Source organism: Erithacus rubecula (assembly GCF_903797595.1).
Source record: "Erithacus rubecula genome assembly, chromosome: Z".
Taxonomy (NCBI): Eukaryota; Metazoa; Chordata; class Aves; order Passeriformes; family Muscicapidae; genus Erithacus; species Erithacus rubecula.
The window spans coordinates 6,090,091-6,101,738 of NC_136661.1; the positions used below are offsets into that span (position 1 = coordinate 6,090,091).

The window sequence follows — 11,648 nt, forward strand, 5'->3', positions numbered from 1 at the left end:
CTGAAGTAATTGCTTCTTCCATGGCCTAAGAAATTGATGGAAAACCATACTTTTTTTAAAAAGAGAGCCCATGTCTGAATTTCTTGCTTAGGCACATGAAATGCAAGTGATGTGGCTGATGCAACAGTCCTGTCCATGTATTAGCTGCACCTGGGACTGGGTGTTTCATTTACTGTGGCTAGTTGAGAATGTTTAGTGGAAAGAATTAACAAATAAACCAAGTATGAGTTAATTTTCCCAGTATGTATACACCGCCTTCAACAGTAATTCCAGGGGTAAACTCAGCCTGAGCTTGTCTGTGACATGGAAATGGCAGGTCTTGAGCCAAACAATCAGGTACTGGAAAAATATGAGCAGAACAGCAGAACAGGAAAAAACAAACAGTTATATAAAAGCATAAAACTGCTTCTCCATTATAAGAAGTGGAAGGAGAGGTGCATGAATCCTATTGAATAGCAGAAGATTTGAATGAGGAGTTGACTGAAATTGTTGTTGGGGCCAAAATCCAGGAAGTGAAGATCCTTTGGCCTGCATATCCTGGGAATTACAAATGTAAGAAAGACAAGCTTCATAAATCTGTGTCGATAAGCTTCCTGGAGATAGAGAAATAGGAGTAATTTATAAGATAGACATCTGACACCTTTAAACCCTTGCAAACATTTCTCTACAGGATATTAATGTCAGGGAATATTCACACTTACCATATTATTTTCTTGTTTTAATGAAAATTCTGAAGCGGTTCTAAGGTTTGGTTTTTTTATAGTTTCTGGATGACAATCTTAAAATATCTCCTGCAAACAACTGCAGAATCAAATCTAGCATACTGAGGAAAAACTCAAATTGCCCATTAATTTCTTCACTAGCTTTTTTTGATGGAAGAAATGAAGCACAAATATCATGTTTGTTCAAATTTATGGTTGTAATACAAGGCATCTGATAGCAACCTAATTGCAAAGAGGGTAAAAACCAGAGAAGCAGGTGGTCTTTGACTTCTACTTCCTTTTTATTGCATCTAGAAGAGCTAGATTTTGGCAACAGAGGAAGCAATAGTTCGTTCTGTTCATTAGAAATCTAAGGCTGCTGCTGTTGATCCATGGACTTTTTGTGTAAAGGAAATAAAGTTGAGGTTCTCTAAGGATGCAGTATGTGGAGGATCAATCCCAAAAAGTTTGCAAGTTCTGGATTTTAGCTGGTAGTATATGTGTAAATAATACATGTAGATAGCCTTTTAAACTTTTTATTGCTGCTAGTTTACCCTTTTTACTGCATGTAAAGTTCAGTGCAGATCTGTGTCCAAAAGAAAACACTGGAAATTTTCAAGTACTGTTCAGCTCTCATGGGCAGTAAAATATGTTTAATGAATTGACATGAATACACAACAATCTTTCAGCTTTGTTGTACAGTTTAATATGCAATTAACAGAAAAGTACAAGTGCATAAATGCTACTTCTCCGAAGACAAATAAACTCATTAAGCTTTTCCTTTACATAAGAAGTGAAAAGAAGTTTGCTTTTAAAGGCAAAAAATGTACTCTTATATTATGTGAGTACATGGACATAACACCAACAAAGAAATGGATATTCTACCAATATTAGACATAAACATGAATCAAAGTATTTCACTGAAAAATTACAAGCAATATGACTGGTACTAATAGAGTTCTTAGAGCCAAGATAATATACATATATCCCCAGTTGCAGCAGGAGTTAAGCCAGAGGACACTGCTGAGGTGAATGTCTCTGGATTCTCCTAGCAATCAGCTGCAAATACCAGTCATTTACACTAGACTAGTGAAACGCTAAAAAATCAAGAGCTTCCTATGGAAAGCTTGTGGTACTTTCTTTTATGATAACTCTCTGTCATGTATAGACTATACCCTTTGGCTCTTGGCTCAAGAGGGTATTTTGCTACATGATGCAGTATACCAGGAAGATTGAACTCATCAGGACCTGCTGCATTTTACCTTTGTTCAATAGCTTTGAAGGCTACATTAAGGCTTGTAACTGCATTAGAAAGTAGGTGATCAAAAAAGATCATACCAGGAATCCAAACACAGAAGTGTAACTGCTATTGCCATTCCAATTTGCCAATCTGGCCAAAACACACTATATTAGCAGGTTCTGAAGTTGCATCTACGTAAGGGTTCTATGCATAGCTATGGAAAAGTTCCTAAGATCCTCTTGTTCAGATAAGCTTTAGTAACAGTGTCTGCTGCTCTGATAGTGCAGATAAGCAGCAAGCAGAGCTTCATTCTCTGGCTATGATCAGCTACTTCTTCATCAGCATCCTGAGGAAAAACTCAAATTGCCTATGAATTTCTTCAGTAGCTTTTTTTTGATGGAAGAAATGAAGCACAAGTATCATGTTTGTTCAAAATTATGGTTGTAGTACAAGGCATCTGATTGCAAAGAGGGTAAAAACCAGAGAAAGGTGGTCTTTGACTTTTACATCCTCTCTATTACATGTATGACCAAACTAAAGAAATTATGAATCTAAATTTTGGTGACCTGTTGCTACTCTAGAGTCATATAACTATCTAATCTGAAAGCTTTTCCAGGAAGGTTGAACACTCTGTACCATGTTCACTATGTACAATAACTAAAACATTTCTGTGCATTTCTCTTTAAAGGAACAGATGCCCTGGAGTGTTGTAACTAGTCTTTGGTAAAGTGTAGTGTTATTGACTGAAATACAGAGAGTACCATTTCTTGCATCATGCAAATCTGGCAATTACAGGTCTCTTGTTTTAAAGGTCTGACCTGTCTTTTTATCAGTGTTTTTTATTTTTATTTTTTAATGACTGAGCAACCAGACTCTGCCATATAGATTCCGGATATACAGCCAGATTGAAAAATGGAATTTAGAATAGCATTCAGCATGAGTGCTGAAGTTTACAACTATTTGAGTGCTCTGTGAAGCTCTATTTCATGCTCTTAATTTGATGCACTTAAACCTGAGACCACTGTCCAACTGTGTCTATAAAGTAAAAGTACTGCTTTCAACAGGAGAAAAAATACTATGGATAGGTTTCCTAGAGGGCTTATCTATCCTTTGATTATCTATAAATTTAGCTCAAAGTTTAATTGTTCCAGTTATGGCTGCTGAGGAGTTTTAACAATTTGGCCTTATATAGTTCCACAAGGAACATGTCTACTTCATCAGTGTTAAATTCCTCATTAGTTTTTGCAACATCTGGTAATATATTCAATTCTGACACTACTAAAAATGTGTGCCATCAAGTAAAGGTTTTTTTAATCTAAGCACTTCATTTCTTCATAGTAAATAATCTCTATTAATTTTTAATTGATTTTTTCCTCAGACATTAGAAAATGACTGTGTATCACTTCTATTCCACTGTAGCACTACACAGTCTTTTGAAAGGATGCTGCCCTAGAGTAGAGAAATGCAGAGTGCTGAGTTGCTAAAGATATCCCCAAGCTTTAGCTTACCAGTCCTGTAAGAAAATTGTGTTCCACATCTCTAGTGCTTACTAGCTATAAGATGGCATTTTTTATGTTTTCCTGTGTATTCTTCTTTGTATTGCTAAATTATTCCACAGTTTTTTCCTGACAGGTCGATATTGGAAATGACACAGGTAAGACAATTTTTTAGGTTAAAATACATCTCTAAGTTTCTGAATAAATATATAGACTAAATTTATAAAAACAAAATGGGTGGATTATAACCTTTTACAGCAATTATTTATTACCTTCTAACAATTTTACTAATCTATATAAACGCTTATATAACAAAAGAAACATTTCCAAAAAATTTTCTTATTTCTTATTAACATGTATGGAGATTTTAAGTTAGGAAAGTAACTGTGCATTGTGTTGAAAACTTTTTTGTTTTAAGATGTTTGTATTTGCATATTTGATGACAAAGAACTCGGTTCTTTACTAATAACAATCAATTGCTTTATGAAATAAATTTTCTCTGTAGCTATTTTTTATTTTAATGAATGTTGTACAATTTTAGCTGCCTCCTGCTGTGAGATATCAGGCCTTATGTATAAATTTATTGATTTTGCATATAATCTTAAGTAGTAATCTGGCAAGCAAGCAATAACAAAAAGGCTGAGTAAACAAAAAGTATCAAATGTATGTAGCCAATTTATGCATGCCAAAATTCTTAGGGTTTTTTTACTGATAGTGTTTTGGCAAGCTGGGAAAATTGACACCTAGGAGTCTGCTGTTTTCTGCATTCTTCAAGAAAAATCATATTAGAAAGAAATGACATGTAAAATCATTATATTTACAAAGTTCTTCTGCTCTCTCACATGACTGCCACAAGGAAACTAAAGGTGATGTCATTAAATCCAGTATCAAATAGTAGGGACTCCAAGCAGAAACTCCTAGATTGCCTAGACTGATCACCTTTTATAAGGAATTAAATCATTACAGGTACATAAACAAGTGATGTGAGATAAAAGTGTGTTGTAAAAAATAGCCACTTTTTGGAAGTTAATTTTGAAACTGCTGGTGAGGAAAATAGTTTCTAAGAGGACATGTAATCAAATGGTTTGTTACATTTTGTGACAGAAATTTGTACTCTGACTGAAGAGTAGTTGGAGTTTTTTGTTTGTTTTTGGGTTTTGGTGTGGTTTTGTGTGTGTGTGGTTTTTTGCTGGTTTTGGTTTTTTGGGCTTTTTTATTATTTCTTAGAGAAAGGCAAACTAAATGAGGAAGATGAAAACAAAGGTTCTGTCACTTTTTACTCTGATTGATACTGAATAGTGTGTGATTACAGATGTATGTTGTCCTATGAAGGATTCAAGATGACCAGACCATAATGTATTAATCTGACTGCAAGAAGTGAAAAGCTTAAAACAAAAGCATGTTCAGATTTATTAAGGCATTTCAAAGACCAGTTCTGTAAGTCAAGCGGGAATATTTTTCAGCAGCTACTAATGAAAACATCTTGATTTCTTCAGTATGATTTTAGCTTTAAGAAAGTTAAGCATATACAGGAAATAAAAAGCGAGCATGAAGAAATGGAATCAGTATGTTTAGGGTTTCAAATTACATGTTATCATGGTGAATAAGGCGGTGGTGACAGATCTGCAGCAATTTTTTCATAAGCTGGTGGAGCATCAGGTACCTGTGGTAAGGAAAGTGGGTGTGAAAGATCAAAAAAAATTCCCAATTGAGTTACAATAAAAATGACAAGAAAATGACGTTAAACACACAGCAAGCTATTTGCCACCATATTAAGTACAGTTCTATGACTTAAAGAAACTGTGCTCATTCATTGTGTCTGTTTTTTAAGGCTACTTTTTTGATAGTATGTTTTCTGGTTTTGCATTAGATTGCAATAGCTTTATTGCTATTGTTCATCCAAAGAGAGAATTTTCAGTGTTATAAATGCAAGAATATTCTTCCTTTATATATGGGGTGATTTTAGATTGGTAATTCAGATAAATACTGAAGCTTGTCTTTAAGAGTCTTGATGCAGGCATATTGTCTTATTTGAAAATATGAGAAGCTTATTTAAAATTGTTCTAAGTTAGTTTCTTCTCAATTCTAAAACAGTTTAAAATACACCAATTTATATATACTTATCACTTAATTTACCTTTTTTAAAATTGAAAATTTAATTATAATCATAATATTATAATTAATCATATTTCCATAATGATTAGAAGAGCTAACACACTGAAGTTTTCAAATGTTCCCTGCTTGTCAGAGTATAGTATACCAGACACAATGCACTTGTTGTTTGTCAAAATGGCAGAAAATCAATTAGGGAGATGTTTGGGGTTTTTCAGTATATTTCAGCATTCAGTTGTTGCATCATTCTAATAGATTGCAAAATGATCATACAATTTAAGAATAAACATAAATTGAAGACAATAACTTTTAAAATGAGGATTCTAAATAGTAGATTTTTTTTTTAAATTTTTCACAATACAAATTTTTCCAAATGTTACTTTCTAAGTCGATATTGAGGTATTGAAAACTTCAAGTATGAGAGAATACACTAAGGGTGAAATCATCAAGTGCTTGTTTAACAATATTATCCCTCCATGTCTTACTTAGTTTTAAGTGAGATCTTGAGTTGCAACTTACCACAGAATTAAAGTCTCTGTAGTCCTGCAGAGCCATTTTGCATTCCAGTATTTCTCCCTCACCTACCACGTTTCGTATTGTGCTCACACTAGAGCTTTTGCTCTGTGACAGATCACAAAGAAATATTGAGAAGGTGAAAGGAAGAAGAGACTGTGAAGTTGGAGCAAAATTTGGCAGCACATACACAGTATTAGAATCTGTTATTAGCCACAATGAAAGTAAGAAAGATGCCTTACCTAATGCTTTTTGTAATCTCTGCTGAGACACATGCTCTATCTCCTGTGTGATCCAATTACATTGTCAGAAAAATAATTGCCACATTTTTTAGGTCCCAGACTGATGCAGGAACTGTCATCTAATGTACCCAAATGCCTGCTCATTTTTATGCCACCCATTTCTTTCTTTAATCCCCAACCATTTTGTTTTAAATTTTTTCAACATTTCTTTTGTACACATTCTGTACCAGCTCTCCCCTAGCCAAAAATAGCCTAAGAAAAGTACAATTTTCAAAACCAGAATGTAGCAATCTGTGATGAGAACAAATTCAAAAACAGATTATGCTTTTTGCCAGGATATACAAAACAGGTATTTGATTTGATTTTTGAAGGATTTTTTAGTATTACCTATATTTTTGCAACATTTCACCATGAAAGTTCAGTTTTTAGGTATTCTGCCAGTCGATGTACATATTGGATAGATAATTGTATAATTGGATAGAAAGAGAATGGAACAAAGTTACCAGAAACAGCAAGGAAACAGCTGACTTAGATGAGGGCTTTGCTGGGTGTTTTTAGTCCCAAGTAGTTACTTATACCTTCTTCAAAATATTAGGATAACTAAAAGATAGTGTAAAACATGTTTGGATAAAGCTTTGTCCTGCTTTCAGCTGAAGTAGAGTTAATTTTTTTTTAAGCAGCTAATACAGTGATTTGTTTTGGATTCATTATCCAAATAATATATAATGCTGATAACAAAATGATGATTTGGTTTTTGTTCAGTAGCTCTTGCTCTAAGTCAAGGACTTTTCAGTGGCTCATGCTCTGCCACAGAGCAGGTGCACAAGAAAGTGGCAGGGCTCATGGCTGGGACACCTGGACTAGCCAAAGAGATATTCCACACTTGAGAACATTATGCTCAGTATATAAATAAGGCATTTGGCTGGGAGGGGCTGATTTTCATTATTATGGTTAGTAGTAGTAGATGGTTCTATTTTCGTTCAATTATTGAGCTGTTCTTATCTCAACCCACAAAATTCACCTTTTCTTTCCTATTCTCTTCCACACCAGGTGGCAGCAGGAAGTAAGTGTCTATATAGTGCTTAATTGTTATCTGGGCTTGAACCATAACTTTAAAGAATTAAAAAAGACCTCTCTATAGGAGAGGGACCAAAATTTCAAAAATAAAGCTTTGACACTTCTAACAACAGATATTATGAGAAGGATTGTACCTTTTAAAAATATTTTCTAAGAAGACACAAATGAAAATATTTTTAAGGTAGTCTTTAGAAAACAAATCTCAAACTTGTCCCACTATTTTGTAAATCTTAAAATTACAAGTCAAATTTTATATGGATGAATCATGCATCACTCATATGTGAGCATATTGACCTACTTGTAACAGTTCTTTTTCTTCTCTGCTTCTTAGATTTAATCTGATCATATCTGTTCTTATTTAGGGGTAAATTTTATGAACAATTAATATATTACATTTTTTTTAAATGAAAGGTCACATCTCTTTGTTATGTGTAAATATAAATAGAATTCTTCCAACAAATATTTTTTTTTTTTACTGACGTGTTGCACAAATATGGGCAACTGGTTTCATTTCTCTTTGCTTTGGTTCCTTTTACCCCTTTGTCTGGTCTGCAAGTTCTTCAAGACAGATTGTGTTTCATATTGTGTGATTATGTCTATTACATATGTCAGTGTAAATACTGCCTGAGATAATGATGTCCTGTTACAGATTTGATGTTCTCTGCATTAATGTCATGCAAATCAAGGTAATATGTCAAAATAATAGCATGAGGGAAAATGAGCTGCTACACTTACCCGCAGACTTTTGTAGCCACTACGTCTTTTGTAATACCAGCAGCCAAAGGCAAGTAAAATTGCCAGCACCAAAATAAAAAGTCCAATACCCAGAGCTCTGTTAGGAAAGAAAAACAAAATAACTTGCACCACAACTAGATGCATCCTCCTGGGAGCAGGAATGGTTTGACCTAAAGTTTGTGTCACGTCTTTTTATCAGAGGAAGGCACAGAGCAGAATTTACCTTAGAAAATTGACAATGTATCAATAACTTCAGCCAGTTTCTGTAGATTTACCTGTTAGCTAATTTCTCCACCAAGTTCTTAAATATTTAAAAAATAAATTGCTTTGAAAATAATTATCTTCCAATGGCTACTGATTCCAAAAACATGACTGTCTGTAAATCTAGCAAATCACAGCATTGTAATATTGCAAGTGAATGTGAAATAAATGCCACATCTGCAATGATGCAGCTCATGTTTATTTGCTGAATTTCTTTAGGCAGCAAGTATTTAAAATACATCCTAATTGCATCATATTGCAACAGCTTCTAATGACAAAAGGGTTTTTTGATACATAAAACATGTTAAAACTTTAAAACATGTCCAAGAAACTTTGAATTATTTATAAAGAGCTCTCTAAGAAGTTAGTTCTTGCATGACATACTAGGCACAGTTTTGGTGTTACTGAGTCATTTTAGGGAAAATATGGTTTGCAAACTGTGCTGTAAAACATCCTTCCCACTGCTCACTGGGATTTGGCAGAAGCAGCACAGTTCGGCTCTGTCAAAAAGCAAGCTGACAAACTAATTTCTAATTTCAATCACAAAAACCCTTCCTTTAGTGTTAATATCCTCCCTGTTGAGACATATTGAATTAATTTCCCATTTTTTTTGTTCTTTGCCTGTTCAGGAGCAGAAGAGTATGTGAAATGATTAAAGGAAAAAGAGTATGGGGATAAAATTTACTATGTGAATCAGGATAAAATCGTTCTAACATACTTCTATAAGTATACTTCTACAAGTGTATCTTGTGCCTAGCTGCATTGTAGTAATTATCCCAGTCTTTTCCATTGAGACTCAGTAGTGCCACATGTGACTTATCAGAGAGTTTTTATATCTATTTGCTGTAATTTTCACTGACCACAAGTCTCATGAAGGAGTATTTCCTCGTGAACTAAAAAGCCTGAAAGGAGATGCAAGCAGATTTGTGTGGCAGAACAAGCTGCCTTTTTGTCTGAACTTCCTGTGTGCTATTTGAAACACGAAGCCCCTTGGAGACAGTGGGATTTTCTTTTCCGCAAGTATGTGGATTTTGTAAGTTGCTCTTGCCCCTTGAAGACTTTGCCAAAGTTGAGGTGGCTCCACTGTTTTTTCTACTCTTGCCAGCACAGCTGAAACTTGGGGGGACTACTTCTCCAGGCAGCTGGTGCCCTCTCTACATTTTTAGACTTTGTGCTTGTTATATTTTATGTCGTTTTAGCCGTCCATTAGTCTGTATGCCCCCAGAATGTATGTCATTTCTGGAACTGATACTTCTGACTGCATATTTGCCATCTTAACTCCTTCCCCAGCTACTCAGAGGCTAGCATGGAAAGTGTGTATGCAATTCCTTGCAATTCCAATTAAAGCTGAAGTTGTGCTGCTAGGAATCTAGGCTCATGTCTAGAATACTTCTGGTACTGGAAGGAGAGTGTCACTTTTGCATATCTAAAAAAACGACTTACAGTTGCAGCTATTAGAATTCACAGCAGTGAATTCTATATAGGTGAGCATGCCTACTAGCCGGGTGTTTTTTTTGGTGGTGGTAGTTTTTTCTTAGGTTTTTTGTGGTCTTTTTAGAACTGAGCTACTTCGGATGGACTGTAAGAGAGCTTTTCCATTTGATTATTCTTTTTGCCAGGGCTGATGGAGGAGCAAATATCTCGTGGTATGAGTGCTTGCAACAAGTCGTTAAGTTTGGGGCCAGTAAGCCAGTACCCAGCAATACAATTTGCTTACAGATATCCCAAGCACACTGGAATTACTTGTCTTGTGTAATAAATCATCACCTGTTGAGTGGTGTCTCTAATAATCCCAGACAAACATATTTTATTGTAATTCAGAGATAAAATATATTTGCCAGAAACAATTTGGGAGTCACAATTGTATGGCATCTTATGCTTTTTTAAAAACCATTTATCTGGGAGGTTTGCCCCGTTCTTTAGGATAAGATAATGTCCCTTTGAGGTTCCAAAGGAGGTCTGTGAATATAGAGATTTAAGATACAGATCGCCTTGCAACAGCCTCAAAAGTAAATTCTAAATAAGCCTCACTAAACCTAGTAAAGGCTAATGACTTGTGATCATATGATTTAACTCTAGATTCTTGAATTCTGCAATTCTGATTTTTCTTAGCAGTGAGGATTGCACTGTGACAAACATTAGAACTATAACATCGTTAAAAGGCACTCCATCTATGTACAACAGTGCTTTTTTTGTATAAAATTTACTTTCAATTCAAATTCTTTCACCAGCTTACATGCCAACATACATTTTGATTTGTACTTACTCTTCTACTGCAAAATAGATGTGTCCTTTCCCTCTGAAATAGTTGCCATCCTGGTGGTTATTTCTTCTGGGCATTTTGTGAGGTTGGTCCTGCTCAAACCTACAGGGTAGAAACACAGTGTGTCAGTGTGATAAATAATTTGTTACCTTTAACAAATGGTATTTTCAGCCTCTTTGTTTTAACAGGAACATTTTAGAGAGGCAGGATAATCTGATATCTTCAGAATCAAGTAGATGCATATACACATTCAACTGTTCCAATTTAAGATAAAGCTCAAAACCTTAACTACAGTCTACATATTAATATCACCACTGATATCAAGATGTTTGCAACTGAGTCTAATGGAGATTGCAGAATTGTATGTGTTCTGTTTAGGCACCAAGTGATGGCAGACTTCAGAAGCAAAATCTAGAATATAGGAAAAACGGCAATTTACCCGGACAAGAAAAACTGTTGAGAAGAAAAGCTAATATTGTTCTTACAAATAGTTTTTTTTCTATTTTGTTATTCCCTGTAAACACTCAGGGGACAGATTTTCAGTCTCTGGAGACTCTCAGAAATGTGTTGAATTTTAGATTGAAATACTGATTTATGTCTGCTGACAATCTAAACTCAGATGTATACCGAATTTATATTACAATCTTTATTCCCAGTCTTAAGGTGATAATCACAGCTCTCTGAAGAGTTAGAAATCTATTGAATCTAATAGAGTGAAGAAGAAATCCACATGTAATCATGTTTCTGTAGTGTGAAGGGCACAACGACAGGTCCTACTTGATAGCATCCCACTAATCTACCTATCCTGAACAGGTAAATTATAAAACACAATGACTTTACTGAAGAGAATTCTAGTCAAGGAAAGAAAACATTTTGACTTCTCTTGGAGACAGTCAAGCTTCTTCTAAAGCAAAATTTTTAAGCAAAGCTGAAAATTTTGTGTGAAACAAAAAAATATAAATCTTACCTCCTTCAGACCTGTATTCTGTCTGTTAACAGAAGGCATAT

General features: G+C 34.7%; 1 protein-coding gene across 1 annotated transcript; it reads right to left on the minus strand.

Annotated features, from left to right (window-relative positions):
• Positions 1-4,311: 4,311 nt before the first annotated feature.
• On the minus strand, positions 4,312-11,648 carry MLANA (melan-A). The gene is made up of 5 exons (XM_079330128.1): positions 11,608-11,648; positions 10,644-10,742; positions 8,117-8,213; positions 6,069-6,170; positions 4,312-5,100 (listed from the first exon to the last, which is right to left on the minus strand). Exons 2-5 carry the CDS (start codon positions 10,715-10,717, stop codon positions 5,032-5,034), a joined length of 342 nt encoding a protein of 113 aa, XP_079186254.1. The 5' UTR covers positions 10,718-10,742; positions 11,608-11,648; the 3' UTR covers positions 4,312-5,031.